Source organism: Rhinolophus hipposideros (genome assembly GCF_964194185.1).
Source record: "Rhinolophus hipposideros genome assembly, chromosome: 4".
Classification (NCBI taxonomy): domain Eukaryota; kingdom Metazoa; phylum Chordata; class Mammalia; order Chiroptera; family Rhinolophidae; genus Rhinolophus; species Rhinolophus hipposideros.
In genome coordinates, this window is record NC_138050.1 from 3889692 (window position 1) to 3907458 (window position 17767).

At 39.0% G+C, this 17767-nt stretch overlaps 1 protein-coding gene across 1 annotated transcript in view; it reads right to left on the minus strand.

The window, feature by feature from the left end:
- The window catches only part of RXFP2 (relaxin family peptide receptor 2), a gene marked incomplete at both ends in the record, with an annotated part of 60016 nt that overhangs the window by 27534 nt on the left and 14715 nt on the right, over positions 1-17767 (minus strand). Inside the window, 4 exons of the mRNA XM_081046026.1 lie at positions 3467-3538; positions 4356-4461; positions 7383-7460; positions 16917-17063. Coding sequence (XP_080902152.1) covers positions 3467-3538; positions 4356-4461; positions 7383-7460; positions 16917-17063 — 403 coding nt within the window. The remainder of the gene's footprint in view (positions 1-3466; positions 3539-4355; positions 4462-7382; positions 7461-16916; positions 17064-17767) is intronic.

A 17767-nucleotide genomic window follows, 5' to 3' on the forward strand; every position in this document is an offset into this window, starting at 1 on the left:
ATTATGCTTATTCTAGGTATTACGCACAAGGCAGAGTGGTGTGACCAGAATGGTGACCAGATTTGAAAAGGGCCTTTGGGGAAGAATTGAAAGATTCAAGGCTGCTTGGAGAAGAGACTTGTCGGGGCTTCAGGCTGACCACCAGTTTTTAATATCTGAAGAGTTGTGTACAAGACCGATTGGGTCTGCTCTGGTCAGTCTCATGGGGTGAACCTCAGGATGAGGGGGAGCCTCAGGATACCTTGGGCAGTAATAAAGTTACTCATATGTGATAGGACACAGTTTATTAGCATATTATTGGAAATTTCTTTCTCTCAGCATCCTTTAATTCCTTTCCTGCTTTAGTTTTCTCCATAGCCCTAATCACTATCTAAGACTATTTTTAAATTTTATTGTCTATCTTTCTCTGTTGGAAGTTAAGTTCCATGAGGAGAAGGCTTGTCATATGTGTTGTTTTTTGCTGTATTCTCAGTGCCTGGCAAATTAAAGATTTGTTGAAGGAATGAATAAACATGAGGTTTGTCCCAGCTTTGAACCTCCTGCTGTCTGCTTCTGAGAGTTCTGGGTTGTCCATCTAATTTCTTCTTTCCCTCTCACCTCTTCCTGGGGATAGTTTGGGTTTCATACTTTGGTTATTTGGGCTATTGTAATGCAGAGTTAGGAGGAAAAAGGTAAGAGTAGAAAGAGAGGAGGGATGGGCTTGGCTGAGGCTGGAGAAGATTTTTCTGGGAGTTTGGGAGAAGTGGCAGGAGGAGGTGAGGAAAGGGGATGAGAGGAGAGGGGATTTAAGGGAGGATTGCTGAGCTTATGAGCTGCTCTAGGGTATCTGAGTAATGTTTGTAAAGAACTTGAGTTGTTTTCAGGTGAAAGCTGAGTTACTGGATGTCATCACTGATTGTAGCGATACTCTCAGACTGGACCATGTGGGTGAACTTCCAAAGGACCATTGTCAAAGGTTGGGCATTGAGGCCAAGCACCAAGACTTGTCAACTGGCTGACTAAGAAAATAACCTCTCTTCTCCCAGGGTGGGTCTCCTCATTCCTGAAAGGGGTCTAATGATGTCTGCCCTACTTCACAGACTTGGAGGACCAAAGTCCAAATGAGAGTTCCGAATGTTGGACTGCTTTATAGATTTTAAAAAGTGATATATAAATATAAGGAATTGTGTTTTATCCCCTGTGCTGTCCCTTGCATATAATAAACACCTAGTGAATATTTATTGATAGGAGTCTATAATCTCTTCTCTCTGACTCTCTAGGAGAATCAAATTGCCTAGAAAGCACCAAATCGCAGCTTGCATAGAAAGAACCCCTGCTGGCTGATATCAGGTTTTGATGTTGTACCTAAGTTTTCTCAGACAAAGTAGAGTTAAACGTTTACTTGGAGACATTTCCTGCTGATCTGGTTAATTACAGTTAATTCCTACTTTTTTCCACTAGGAAAAATTTGGGCCTGAAATATCAAAATGAGTGCTTCCATAATCTGCCCTTCAGTAGGCTAGCAGATACCACAAAAGATAAGTATTGACATAGAATAAAGGCCTGGACCAGTGGTTGAAGAAAGAACGTGGCCTGAGAAGTCTGTTCTCTTTGTTTGATCCTGTAGTGATCCCTCTGCCTCCCCAGAAGTCAGCTTCCCTCAAATTAGGTGGCAGAAGGTATAGAAGGAAGTATATTGCATGGGGAGAGACAGGCTATGTTAGTAGAAGATTCAATTAGATGTTAGAACAACTTCTTTCTATCTCTGGTTTCTGGTTATTGTAAAATAAACATTGCATTGAGCACCGGAAGATAATGGGCTCTAATTCTGGTTTGTCCACTAACTAGCTGTGGATCTTAGATAAATCATTTAACAGTCACAGTCTTTAGTTACCTCATGAATAATAAGATTTAATTCAAAATTCGTAGAATTTCTCTGCTCTAGATAATACCATTTAAATAGCTACTCTAAAACATGAACCTTTTTTGTTCCTTTTGGCTAGCGCTCTTTTATTTTTCCTCCCTTGAGCATTATTCAGGCAGCATAAGGACAATACTGATCCATAGAATGAATAAGATGTGAATCTAAGAATTTCCAGTAAGACCAGCAGTAGTAAAGGTAGAATTTCCTCTCTAGAGGAGACTGGGAATCAAGAGCCAATGCATAGCTACTCCCATGTGGCAATGACAACACGACCGCAGGCTCCAGGGTGAGGTGAAGGTCCTGACAACAGGTGGGATTTGCAGAGGCCGTAATCAAACCCCAGCAGGGTTACCTCCAGGCACACAAGTTTCTACCTTCCGCCAGTGACTTCCTTTCTTGGATGAGGGAGTCTGTACCCGCATTCATGAACAACACAGAATTGCTGATGGTATTTCAAACCAAGTGCGTTGGTCCACTATCAGCAAAGGATCAGATTATTTATATTTCTGGATGTTAACGTGTCACAGTTCTAGATACTTTCTCTTCTGTGCTGAATGTTGAAGGACCAAACAATAAGATGATGGTCCTGCCACGGGGCCTCATGGTATTACCTTGGTAATTTTCAAATCTCGTCTAAAGATCCTCCTGGCAAGTGTAAAACTTGATTGTCCTCGAGTGACTGGGCTCAGGGGACTGACACACAGTAACCAAGTGCTTAAGACATTGAATAATCTCAATTTCTTTATTTAAGTAGGAGGTATTCCATTCCACTAATAGCAGTGTTCTTATTCCCTATGCAAGGTAACTCCCCAAATACTTCAATATGAATAAATAAATTGAGAAGTGAATGTTGTCATTATATGGTTGCTTGGTGAGGAGGAATCAAAACAAAGAGAATTTCCATCTTAATATGGTTGGTGTCAAAAGATGGTTCATGCAAATCATGGTAGAGATGGACAGTCCACTCCTGGCCCCCAGTAGAGGTCCTTGCAAGGGATCCTATGTCCCAGACCCTGGATTTCTTTCTTGGGTGATGCTGGAAGCATCTTGGCTCTTTGCTTCTCCTTGACTACTACGTCTTCATGGCTGCCTGCACCTTGTTTGTTAACATTTTCTTTCCTCGGGTATGCTAATATCACTGCTTTCACTAAGACTGCATTTGCTCCCGTCATCCTGGGCGACAGTCCCCTTCCTATCTGATCTTTCTTTTCAGCGTTTTTGTGTTATTATTCTTCTTCCAAGTTCAAAGGTACATCTAGTGTCTCTGAACCTCCCGTGTCATTTTCCACATGATCTGGAGGAAAAGCATGGAACTCTGTATTTTCTTATTGAGATGCTTCATCTCAAGTGTAATTTAACTCTAAAAAAGTTTAAATAAAGTCAATTTACTCTAAATTATGAAATGGAAAGATAATATACTTTTTAAGGCTTTGTTCTCTAATATTAATTACATTTAGAAAAAAAATTTAATGATAAAGTTAATCAACTTTATATTTCATTGTACTTTTAGATTGCAAACATCACCAGGATTTTCCCATAAAAACACTCTTAATATCTACTTACATCTTTTTAAGTTCTGTGTACTTCACGAAAACTTTATCTGGAAGACTGTGAATTTTATTTTTCTTAAGAGACCTACAATAACAGATAAGGCAGATTTCATTACGGATTTTACAACCAACCAAACTCTCACGTAGAAGCTGCATGCTGGAGAAGAGAGTCTCTGATTGTCTTGCATGCCACTTAGCACACGTCTGGAAAGGTACGTGTTACTGGGGGAATTTCTCCCATGATAACGAAAAGTCCATCGAGCAAAATTAAAGCAACTTGCAGACATTTGACCAGCTTAGCCAGTTAGTATAATAGACTGGAACATCTAAAGTGTGTTTCCTTTGTCTTTTACTCTCTGGATAATCTAACAAAACACAACAAACAAAATCCCAAACAACAAGCATCCCAACCCACTCAGGCATGCCCAAATTATGGTAGGACAATAGATTCCAGAGGCTCTCAAAACATTATGTAAAATACAGAAACACATGCCCAAAGCTTCATGGATCTCTTCTACCTTGGTGGTCTTGAACAAATCACCACTATTAACAAGGAGATAGAATGAGAATTCTTCCCTGTTTAAGTTTGATTTTTAACGATATAGTACTGCCATGTTAGTAACGACACACAAGTCAGAAAGCAATTGAAAATAAGAAATCCAGACTGCAGACGTTTGTGAGCTAAAGGATACCTGGCTAATGTATAATAACATACAGTGTTTAAGTAGCATGCAGAATTCTCTCATGGCTGGTGCTTTTAAAGAGAGTTTCTATCTTTTTTTAATGTACAAGTAGCATCAAACAGAACAAATGCAGATTAGCATCAAACAGAACAAATGCAGATTAGGTGCAGATTTTCCAAGGACTTTAGGGGCCAATATCTAGATTTGGATTCTACTCACAGTAACGTCGTGTTGCTGGACACGGTGGGCACAGACCGTAAGCCGGTGTTTACACACTCCAGTTCAGTTTCCTTGCAGTCACAGCCTTGTGGATACTGGTTTAGAACTAGGGGGCAAAAGGAGGAAGATGTCACTAGGCAAAAAATGCTTCAATGATGACTTTATCTCTGATAACTGACATTGCTCTCTTTTCTCCGAATGTATAACATTTATATGTTAATAATGAACTAATTCAAGCCCATCATAAAGCAAATAAGAATTCTCTCCTAGTCAAATACAGATTAATGTGTTCATCTCAGTTCTAGCTTCCAGAGGTCATTTCAGAGGCATTTAACAAGTGATTAGAAAGAAACCACAGAAATGTTTAAATAGGAAAAAGCAAATAGTGAAGCAAGATGAAGTTCACCTCGATGAGAAACAATCTGCTTGAGTAAATCTTTAATGGGTGTAGCTAAGTCAGTTCAATTTAATCGAATGGCACAATGAGGTGGCTCAATAAATGCTCGTTGATTCAAACTTAATTCAATTATTTTTCCCTTTCAGACTTCTCTTAGATCTGTGAGAAGAGTTAGATGCAGGTTCTGCCATAACCACCATTGCACTTTATTAAAATCAACCAAGTCAGATGCACTCTCATTTTGGTTCTTTGTTTTTCATTAACTAGGAAGTTAAAGGGGAAGGTAAAAGGTACAGAGAGGATACAAAGGTGAGAAAACCAAAGATTCATCTATCGGAAGCATGCAGAAGGAAAAACAGGCTTCAAATGTACTCTGAAGGAATCTTCATAATAATTAGGATAATGGCATGTAAAGGGGTGAGAAAATATGGTGAAAGTTGGCCAGATTGGTCCATGGGACAGTCACGTGTGTTGGGGCAGGGGAAGATATTTATGAAGCATTTGATATTGCCTCTGATCCCGTGGAGATGTGTTTTGATGGAGCTAAGAAAATGAGAGTTATTTCCAATTTTCTAACTTTATCATTATTTATTTAAATCTGACTATAAGTTATTTCTAATTGCTCTGCTTCTTTTATAATACTTTCATCCAAACTTTGTTTTAAAAATCAATTTTACCGACTTTTAGTAAATTCAGCAAACTTGTGTTGAGTACCTGCATAGTACAAAAGGTACATTCTAGTGTATAAATTTTTGGAAAGTATGTTATGTTGTTTATAGGTTTATGCTAATTAGCTCCACTTCCTTCCTATAGACAAGTTTAGAATGTTTACTTCAATATTTATTGACATCGAGACAAGTGGCTGCGTTATTGGATTGAAAACCTGTGGTTGGACACTCGTATTTACCCATAAAAGAATTCCACACCGTCGAAGCTGGACCTGCTACCTAAACAAGAACTGTGTGCCAAACTCCCTCACCTGCAGGCCAGGCACCTCCCCAAGCTTTGTGGATTCTTCTGAAATGGCTCTTGCATCAATCTGTACCTTACTCTTCCCAATGGTGCTACGACTGATAGTAATCTGTTCATACTAATAGGTTCTTAACACTGGTCTGGAGCATTGCAAAAAGCAGAATAACTGCTATCTCTGTCACGTTCTTTCCCCTCGGCCTCTGCTCCATTGGCATCTGTGTCGATTGTGCTGTTGTGGGGCGTCCTGTGCACTGAATACACTGTAAGGTGTTCAGCAGCACCCTGAGACTCCCCTCTAGCTGCCAGCAGTAACCTGCCTCCCTCCAGGGGTGACAACCAAAACTGTGCAGACATTGTCAAATGTTCTCGGCGGGTGGGGGGAGTTGTCCCAGGTTGAGAACCACTGTTCTAACCCAGTCTCTACAATTCCGATGGAAGTGTCATCCTCACGTACACTTCTTAGAGGTGCTTCTTCCTCTTCAATAAAGAAAAGTAAGCTCCTACCTTCAATGGTTGCCCACGCGTGTGGCAGCGATCTCCACAACAGGCTGTGTGTAGGGCAACCCATTGTGGTTCATTCAGGAAGAAGATACCAGAACTTGCAGTTATATTTATTCTTAATCCTTTGATGTACTCTAATTTCTAATTTTTATATAGGATATTTTTGTGTATAATAAAGTATATAAGTGGTAATTATAACCTGGTATTATGAATGCATAATATACTGTTAATGTAACATTTAATAGATATACATACATTATATATATGCATACTAATGTACGTATTTGATTGTACATACACCTACATAATTAGGTCTGAGTGTACATACATTATGTATATTACATGTAATATAGTATTATTACATATATGCCTATACATAGACATAACTCCATCTACCGATAGAGGCCAGACTCCAAAGTGCACCCAAAACCATTAATGGGCGGGCCCCACCCATCTAGATACAGCTCCTGCCCCGCCCCCAGGCACTCCCCACCACTGTAAAAGGCACTGAGAAGCACATGCTGCACCTTCCTATCCCCATGTTTGCTGATCTTGCTTCTCTGATCATCCTGTTACCTCTTTACCCTTCCCTCTGTCGAAGGACTTCCAAGTTCATCTCAATGTCATCTTTTCTGTGGGCCTTTCCCCATTCGTGGCAGAGCCATCATTTCTTCCAATGGGTTTCCACCTACTTTCTGTAAACACCATCCCCTGGTTGAACACTAATACTGCATCATTCCTGCTTCTGTAAGGATCTGTCTTTCCTGCTACGATGTGAGGTAGGTGTGGGTTGGGGACACATCTTATCGTTGGACTCTCACTGCCTAGCATAGGGACTGGAAAGTAATTGGTGTTCAGTACCTTTATTGAAGAAAGTAATTAAAGGCAATAAGATATTTATTATTTTTCACAGTTATTCATTAGCTATGTATGCTTGCAATCGTAGCCCAATACATAAAATGAACATGAATGGAGCATGTCATGTTTTCCTCTCTGTCTTTTCAGTCCCCAACCAGACAGTAGACCAGTTGACCACTAAAATACATTGAACAAAAATGGAAATCTAAAGGAAATCGATCACAATCTCCATATGAATCCATGCACTGCAAACCGTGGTGCCTGCAAGCTGATCCATGCTTGGACCCAATGCCACTTACAGCACTCCTGCGTGAATGCCACTTCATCAGCATTTCCATGGATTGTGCCAAACATAGTTGCCCATCCACTAGTGTCCCCTGCAAAATGGTGATGTATATGTGTCAGTTGTGCTACAAGTCAAAGTACAAAGCAAAGTATACAAATTTGATAATAAAATCAGTTAAAAAATTGGTTTAAATAATACAATGATAACATCAATAGTAAGGGAGAAAACGGTAGGCAGACATCTAGACTTTTTCTCTTCTTTGCAATTACAGATATTCTAAATGTATGCATGATAAAACATAAAATGAAAATAGATAATTATTTTATGCACATCCTGAAAACTACCACCTATTTCTTTTTTTTTAAATTTATTGGGGTGACAATTGTTAGTAAAATTACATAATTTCAGGTGTACAATTCTGTATATAAATCCAATTGTGTGTTCACCACCCAGAGTCAGTTCTTCCATCACCATATATTTGATCCCCCTTACCCTCATCTCCCTCCCCCATCCCTTACCTGTGGTAACCACTAAACTACTGTCTGTGTCTATGAGTTTTTGTTTCTCATTTGTTAGTCTTGTTCTTTTGTTGTTTATGGTTTATATACCACATATCAGTGAAATCAAAGGGTTCTCTGCTTTTTCTGTCTGACTTATTTCGCTTAGCATTATACTCTCAAGATCCATCCATGTTGTCACAAATGTTCCTATATCATCTTTCCTTAACGCTGAATAGTATTCCATTGTGGATATATACCACAACTTCTTTATCCATTCATCTATCGAAGGACATTTTGGTTGTTTCCATGTCTTGGCCACTGTAAACAAAGCTGCAATGAACATTAGAGCACACATGTCTTTATGTATAAATGTTTTCAAATTTTTGGGGTAGATACCCAGGAGAGGGATTGCTGGGTCATATGGTAATTCTATTTGTAATTTTTTGAGGAACTTCCACACTGCCTTCCACAGCGGCGGCACCAGTCTGCATTCCCACCAACAGTGTATGAGGGTTCCTTTTTCTCCACAGCCTCTCCAACACTTGTTACTATTTGTCTTGTTGATGATAGCCATTCTGACTGGGGTGAGGTGATATCTCATTGTGGTTTCTATTTGCATTTCTCTGATGATTAGCGATGTTGAGCATTTTTTCATATGTCTATTTGCCATTTGTATGTCCTCTTTGGAGAAATGTCTCTTCAGGTCCTCTGCCCATTTTTTAATTGGGTTGTTCGTATCTTTGTTGTTGAGTTTCATGAGTTCCTTGTATATTTTGGATATTAGTCCCTTATCAGAGGTACCCTTATCAGAAGTGCCTCTTTATTTGGTCGATGGTTTCTTTTGCTGTGCAGAAGTTTTCAGTTTCATATAGTCCCATTCGTTCATTTTAGCTTTTACTTCCATTGCCTTTGGAGTTAAATTCATAAAATACTCTTTGAACCTAAGGTCGATACGTTTAGTACCTATGTTTTCTTCTATGCAGTTTATTGTGTCAGGTCTTCTGCTTAAGTCTTTGATCCATTTTGAATTAATTTGGTACATGGTGACAGATAACAGTCCAGTTTCATTCTTTTGCACGTGGCTATCCAATTCTCCCAGCACCATTTATTGAAGAGGCTGTCTTTCCTCCATTGTATGTTTTTAGCTTCTTTGTCAAAAATTATCTGTCCATATTTATGTGGTTTTATTTCTGGGTTCTCAATTCTATTCCATTGGCCTACATGTCGGTTTTTCTGCCAATACCATGCTGTTTTGATTATTGTAGCCCTGTAATACAAGCTAAAGTCAGGGAGTGTGATACCTCCAGTATTGTTCATTTTTCTTAAGATTGCTTTGGCTATTCGGGGTCTTTTGTGGTTCCAAACAAATCTGATGATTGTTCTATTTCTTTAAAAAATGCCATTGGGATTTTGATGGGGATTGCATTAAATCTGTATGTTGCTTTGGGTAATATGGCCATTTTAACTATGTTGATTCTTCCAATCCATAATCACAGAATGTCTTTCCATTTCTTTGTGTCTTCTTCAATTTCTTTCAAAAATGTCTTATAGTTTTAAGCATATAGGTCCTTCACATCGTTGGTTAAATTTATTCCTGGTATTTTATTCTTTTTGCTGCAATTACAACAGGAATTGTTTTTTGTATTTCTTTTTCTGAGATTTCATTGTTAGTATATAAGAATGCAATGGACTTTTGTACGTTGATTTTGTAGCCAGCAACTTTACTGTATTCTTTGATTGTTTCTAACAGTTTTTTGGTGGAGTCTTTAGGGTTTTCTATATATAGCATCATGTCATCTGCAAAGAGTGACAATTTAACTTCTTCATTCCCAATTTGGATGCCTTTTATTTCTTTCTCTTGCCTGATGGCTCTGGCAAGGACTTCCAACACTACGTTGAAAAGCAGAGGTGATAGGGGACAGCCCTGTCGTGTTCCTGAACGTAGAGCAAAGGGCTTCAGTTTTTCACCATTAATTATGAGATTAACTGAGGGCTTTTCATAGATGGCCTTTATTATGTTAAGGTATTTTCCTTCTATACCTATTTTATTAAGTGTTTTAATCATAAGTGGATGTTGTATCTTGTCAAACGCTTTTTCTGCATCAATTGATATGATCATACAAATTTTGTTCTTTCTTTTGTTTATGTGATGTATCACATTGATGGATTTACAGATGTTGAACCATCCTTGTGCCCCTGGGATGAACTCCACTTGGTCATAATGAATAATCTTTTTAATGCATTGTTGCATTCAATTTGCTAGAATTTTGTTTAGGATTTCTGCATCTGTACTCATCAGAGATATTGGTCTGTATTTTTCTTTTTTTGTGTTGTCCATACCAAGTTTTGGTATCAGGGTAATGTTGGCCTCATAAAATGAGTTAGGGAGTACTGTCTCTTCTTCAATTTTTTGGAAGAGTTTGAGCAGGATTGGTATTAGATCCTCTTTGAAGGTTTGGTAGAATTCACTAGTGAAGCCATCTGGTCCAGGACTTTTGCTTTTGGGAAGGTTTTGGATGACTGATTCAATTTCTTTACTGGTGATCGGTCTGTTTAGATTTTCCAGTTCTTCATGGTTCAGCCTGGAAGGGTATATGTTTCTAAGACTTGTCCATTTCTTCTAGGTTATTGAATTTGGTGGCATATAGTCCTTCATAGTATTCTTGCATGATCCTTTGTATTTCTGTGGTGTCCGTGATAACTTCTCCTTTTTCATTTCTGATTTTGTTAATTAGTGTCCTCTCTCTTTTTATCTTAGTGAGTCTAGCCAAGGATTTGTCGATTTTGTTAATCTTTTCAAAGAACCAGCTCTTTGTCACTTTAATTTTTTCTTTTGTCTCTTTGTTCTCTATTTCATTTAGTTCTGCTCTGATTGTTGTTATTTCCTTTCTTCTGCTGAACTTGGGTTTCACTTGTTCTTCTTTTCTAGTTCTTTAATGTGTAACATGAGGTTATTTATTTGGGATTTTTCTTGTTTCTTGAGATAGGCCTGTAGTGATATAAATTTCCCTCTTAAAACTGCTTTCACTGCATCCCAAAATTTTTGGTAGGATATATTTTCATGTCATTTGTTTCTATGTATCTTTTGATCTCTCCTCTCATTTCTTCTTTGACCCAGTCATTCTTTAAAAGTATGTTGTTTATTCTCCATGTATTTGTGTTTTTTTTTTTTTTTTGCTTTCTTTTTGCAGTTGATATCCAATTTCAAAGCCTTGTGATCAGAGAATATGCTTGGTATGATTTCAATCTTCTTAAATTTGCTGAGGTTGATATTATGTCCCAATATATGGTCTATCCTTGAGAATGTTCCGTGTACACTCGAAAAGAATGTATAGTCTGATGTTTTAGGATAAAGTGCTCTATATATGTCAATGATGTCATTTAGGGCTGCTATTTCGTTATTTATTTTCTGTTTGGATGATCTATCCATAGCTGTCAATGATGTATTTAAGTCCCCTAGTATAATTGTGTTTGGTAAATTTCTCCCTTTAGTTCTGTTAGTAGTTGCTCAGTATATTTCGGTGCTCCCTGATTGGGGGCATAAATATTGATGACTGTTATGTCTTCTTGTTGAATAGTCCCCTTTACCATTATGAAATGTCCATCTTTGTCTCTTGTTATCTTTTTCACCTTGAAATCTGTTTCATCAGAAATCTTTATGGCTACACCTGATTTTCTCTGGGTGCCATTTGCTTGGAGTGTCTATTTCCACCCTTTCACTTTGAGTCTATGCTTGTCCTTGTAGCTGAGATGTGTCTCTTGGAGACAGCATATGGTTGGGTTTAGTTTTTTGATCCAATCTGCTACACTCTGTGCCTTTTTATTGCTGAGTTCAGTCCATTTATATTTAGGGTGATTATTGATATGTGAGGATTTCCTGTCATTCTGTCTTTAGTTTTCTTGTAAGACTGTGTCTCCATTGTTTCTTTGCCTTTTTGTTGTTGTCTATTATTTCTGTGTGGTGGTATTCTATGATGTTTCCCTCTGTTTCTTCTTTTATTACAGTACATATTTCAGTTCTGGATTTTTTTTTAGTGGTTACCCTTAAGTTTATGTAAAAGAAAGTTTGATATTTAGAGTATTCCATTTTAATCAGCACGCTTATTTTCTCCATTCCCATATTCTGGTTCAGGACTTTACGCTCCCCCTTTTTATGTTTTGGTTGCCACAAATTGTCGCTGTTGATGGTGGTCAAATAGCCTCCTTTAGTATTTCTTGTAGTGCAGGTCATGTATTAGAAAATTCCCTCAGCTTCTATATGTCTGGAAAGGTCTTTATTCCTCCTAAGGATAGATATTCTATCTTAAGATATCCTATCTAGATATCTATCCTATAGATACCTATCCTATATATCCTATCTAGATATCCTATGAAAGATATCCTATCTAAAGGATATCTTTGCTGGATATATTAATCTTGGCTCATAATTTCTCTCTTTCAATAGTTTGAATATTTGGTTCCACTCCCTCCTGGCCTGTAGAGTTTCTGCTGAAAAATCTGATGATAATCTAATGGGCTTTCCTTTGTAGGTTACTGTCTTCTTTTCCCTGGCTGCCTTGAGGATTCTTTCTTTGTCCATGATTTTAGACAGCTTCAATACAATGTGCCTTGGAGAAGGCCTGTTGGGATTGAGGTAATTAGGTGTTCTATTTGCTTCTTGGATTCGAGAATCCAGTTCTGTCCACAAGTTTGGGAAGTTCTCATTGACGATTTATTTGAATATATTCTCTGTTCTCTTCTCTCTTTCTTTTCCTTCTGGTATGCCCATTATTCTTATATTGCTGTTTCTGATGGAGTCAGAAAGTTCTTGTAGAGTTCTTTCATTTCTTTTAAGTCTCAAGTCTCTTTCTTCTTCCATCTGTGTCATTTCCAGGTTTCTATCTTCGATGTCACTAATTCTTTCCTCCATCTGGTCAACTCTACTACCTAAGGTGGTTATTTCATTCTTAATTTCTTCTATTGAGTTCTCAATCTCCAGAAATTTTCTTTGGTTCTTTTTTAAAATTTCAATCTCTTTCGTAAAATGCTCATGTTGTTCTGTGATTGTCTTTCTGAGTTCATTAAATTCCTTTTTTTGTTTTCTTTCATCTCGTTGAGTTTTTTCAGAACTACAATCTTGAATTCTCTGTCATTTAAGTCACATATTTCCATATCTTTAAGTTCCTTTTCTGGAGACTTCACTTTCTTTCTGAGCTGTCTTGTTGCCTTGGTTATTCATGGCAATTACTGATTTATTATTTCTCTTCCTAGACATCTACAGGTGTGGCTTCTCCAAAAGATTTATAGGAAGAGGTCTTTCTTTTGTTTTCCAGTACTTCTTGGTAGAATATTTTATTTTCTCTCTGACTGCAGCCTTTTTTTCCCCTCTCTCACATGGTAGTGCTATGTTTTCTCTGTACTATTCCAGCTTCTCACACAATGGGGGGATTCTCTGGGAGACAGGCTTCTCCTCTGTTAATAGTTCACCTGGGTCACAGGGCGCAGTGTCCGTGTGGGAATGCGGAGACCTTTTGAAGTTCCAAAGCTCTTCCTGCACCAGATTCAGAGCTCGTATGTTTCAGCCGTTCTGTTTACTCCTGCAGGGATCTGCCCAGATAGGTGGGGACAGGGGCAGGATAAGTTGTGAGAGGTGGCCCAGAGCAATGGTGGCGACCACCACCACAGCCAGTCCTGCTTCCACAGCTCCCTCCCCTTTGCCAGAACTAGTTGGGCTGAGAATCTGTGTCTGCGGTCCATAGTTCTTAGAACAGCAAATATCCTGTGCTTTTGATCTGACACTGCTACTTTATCGCTTCTAGCACCGGGCAGGTGGGGGCGGGGCGAGCTCTGGGAGGATAGGGAGGGGGCGGCTAGTCTCAGTGCCTAAGGCTTCCATTCTTGCTCAGCAGTGAGGGCTTAAACCACCGTTTTCAGCCTTCTTCCCTCAGTCTTCCTCTGAGGTCTCTGCCGTGAGCATTGGGTGCAGCCGTGTTATATGCTGCCCCCTCAGCCCTATGGGCCATAAGCGGAGCCCTAGTAGTTCGAGTTCTTCCCTCTCTGGCAGCTGCGGTAGTTCCGGGATGCAGCGAGCTCAGAGCACTGAGCTAGGTCTGCGTCCTGCGCCTGCGCGGCTCTGTCTCCCCACTTCTCCCTTCCCACCTACCTCCTCGCACAATTCACCCACCTTTAGGTGAATTCAGTAGTGGGCCTCTTCATCTTGCCTGTCTGCTGTGCAGGGAGTGCTTTGTGGAGTTATTGGTGTTTGATTAGTTGTAAATTCCAGGGGAGCGCTACAGAGGCTCACCTCATGCCGCCATTTTGATCAGGCTATCACCTATTTCTAATGCTGACATTTTAAAGTTTGATCTTAATTTTGAGGTCCTCAAAAAAAGATGTAATCTAAATTTTATGTCGTCATCTGCATACTGCTACATATGTATATATAGATACATACTCGATAGTTGTCATGGGTTCTGATCATGTTTGTCACCTGACCTTTTTAATAAAGAAGTAATATTTTCTCAATTTGTTACAGGATATGATCTGTTTATTTGCCAAGTTTCTTTTTCTCTTTTTTTGCAGTAAAATTATATATTTTTTTAAAAAGTGGACCTGATTTTGCAGTATCCCCACTTTAGTATATACTATTAACACAATAAGATAGGCATTGTAAAGTCTGATACTGAAGTTAATACAGAGAGAAAAGTAAATTTAAACAGTTGCCCACAGGTCCCTTTGATCCTTGCAATCTTTAATTTAGTTCTTTTTTTTTTTTAATTTAGTTCTATTTTTTACTAGTATCCTTCATGGTTCTTATAGGGTTCTACTCGATGCCTTTACACAAATTATTTAATTTGTGCTTAGAACATACTCGTGAGGTAGATAGACACGCGTGTTCTCTGATTGCCATGCAGTGAAGCGGAAAAGCCAAGAATTTGAGTGGGTGACACTGGCATCCAGAGGGCTGCCCCGTTACTGCCTTTGATTGAGCACCTACTGTGTACTGTACTGTTCTGAGCTCTGGTGCCACCAGAATGAGACATAGACGGGAACTCCTCCAGGAGCTCATGTCTAGTGAGAGAAGTACAGTGAAAAGGCGAGGCAGTCGTCATACAGTCACACAGGTACACCTGTGCTATGGAGGCAGGGGAAGAATGCTTGTCCTAGACTGATGGTAGAGCTTCCGGGTGGAGAGAAGCCAAGCTTCTCAGGTGGCTGGGGGACACCTTTAGCTGTTTTCTAGGGCATGAGCAGGAGTGACGCACGGGAGCTGAGGGCAGGAGGTCCCATCAGCAGGGGCATGCACAAGTACCCGGGGCCGGAGATCAGATTCCAAAGACAGATGCCCAGCATCCCTGGCCTTCGCTGTGTCACTTTGCGAGCTGGGCAGTGCCAAGGAATGGCTGTTCTGTGTGGGACGAAACACACAGGATTCTTTCAGATTCAGGAGATCTGGGTTCTAGTGTCTACTCTATGACTAATGAGACATGTCATCCTCTTTGGGCATCAGTTTTTTTTGAGAGAAAAATACGTAGGTAAGATTAGACAATATATACAGTCTTAATATACAGACCTAAAATGGCCTGTAAGACCCTTGGTGCTCTGATCTCTGCTTATGTCTTTACTCCCCTATATTCTTGGTCACTCTTTTTAAGCCATACTAGCCTTTCTGTCCCACAAATACATTGTCTTGTTTCATTCAGCCTCAGGGCCTTTGCACTTGCTGTTTCCTTTGCCTGCAACCATGTTCCTCCAGAATATTTCATGGTTTCTATCTTCGTTTCATATCATATTCAATTCAAATGTCATCATCTCAGAGAGGTTTTCTCTGGTTATGTCTTTATAGTAGCCTTCCCAATGTAGTCAATAATATTGTAATAACTATATTTGGTGTCAGATGGGTACTAGATTTATCAGGGTGATAGATGGGGGATTAGGGGCAGGGTAGAAAAGGTGAGGGGTTAAGTACAAATGGTAGTTACAAAATAGTCATGAGGTTGCAAAGTAAAGCATGGGAATATAGTCCATAATATGGTAATAACTATGTATAGTGCCAGGTGGGTAGTAGACTAGTCAGGGAGGATCAATTCTTAAAATACATAAATATCTAATCACTATGCTGTACACCTGAAATTAATATCAAATAATATTGAATGTCAACTGTAATTGAAAAATTAAAAAGGAGGAGAAACGTGAAGGGGAATAAGGCATTCAAATTTGCAGGTATAAAACAAATAAGTCATGGGGAGGTATGTACAGCATAGGGAATATAGTCAACAATATTGCAATAGCGTGGCATGGTGTCAGATGGTTGCTGGACTTGTCATGGTGATCACTTCTTTTAGTATATAAATGTTGAATAACTATGGTGTACCCCTGATACTAATATATTGTATGTTAGCTATATTTTAATTAAAATTTTTTAAAAGACACAAACTAAATTTTTTTTAAAAAGTAGCCCACCCCTCAAGTCACTTTCTGTGCCATTAGTCTGTTTTATATACCACATGGCACTATCACTCTGAACTTATTTAATTTATTTATTTAGCCACAAGTTTATTCTCCTCCTTGTTCACATGGTCCTTATGAACTTCACAAGGGCAAGACTCTTGTTTCCCTTGAGCCTGCTGGGTCCCAATGATTTTGAGAGCACCTAGCACGTGGTGAGTACTCCATAAAGGTCTGTCAAATAAATGAATTCTCTGGGCAGGCCCATTTTCACATCATGGGCAATCTTGCAATGGACCCAAATGACCAAGCCATAAGAAGGAAGTCATAGGAAGCCATTTAAAATTAAAATATGTGTACCCAAGTAGAATTTAAAAGCTAATTTAGATTTTTATCAACTATCACATTTTGTAATACTGCATTTCTGTTCTAAGCAACCTCTATCTGAAAATTCAGGTAATTATCACAAATAAATTGGGGACCAATTATTTGTGTTACAAAAGGATTCCTTATAGAATACCAAGCGATCTCTTCCAGTTCATTACAATTATCCAATCTGCCCACAGCTCTGGGGTTTCATAAGGCGGGCACACATGGAGGGCTGAGGGCGGGGGCCTCACCACAGTTCTCCTCGTCAGCGCCATTCCCACAGTCGTTCACGCCGTCACAGTGGAAAGCGCGCGGTAAGCACTTGGTCAGATTCCCACAGGGAAAATACCCTTTTTGGCACAGAGGAGTGATTGTACTGCCTTCGGTCAGTGCGAAATCTAGGTGGAAAAGGGGATAAAAATCTTAGGTAAAAGCAAGAAAATGTTAATAGGCCAAACTCGTTTCATGTTACGCCATTCAATTTTCACAAGAACCCTGTGAGTTAAATTTGTCTGGTGTTATTCTTAGTGCATAACTTCTATGAACACTATTCTCAATTACATTTCAATCAATTGTGATCATACCCAACACTACCTACACCAAGAAAGGAATCAAGGCTTATTTTGAGTTCACTTCAGGAAGGCAATAGTAAATAAAACCAAAGCAATTGTCCTACTTTTTAGAAAATCAAAGATTTACCCACTCCTGGAAACAGAAAAGCAAAACCATGAGTTCACAAAATCAAACAGATGAATTGAATTACTTATTAATTTTTTACAAGAAGGATTTGAGGTGAGTTACAATAAAAAAAAAAAAGAATGTATGCAAAGGACAGCTTAAGTGTGAATCAGAGAGAAACCCAGAACCATGTTTGAATAAGGAGAGAGAACAGTAAATAACAATATGTCATTGAGCTCGCTTTGTGCCAGGCAGTTGGCACACTGGTTTATCTGTTATTCCTGAGATAAATCTATGTATGGGTGATATTATCCTTTATGTTTGAGGGGTATTTGCAGTCATTCATCTGGAAGAGGTCAGATTCGAGTCATCTATCCTCTGACTCCCCACCCTTAACCACTGTGCTAGGAGGATATCAGTTGAA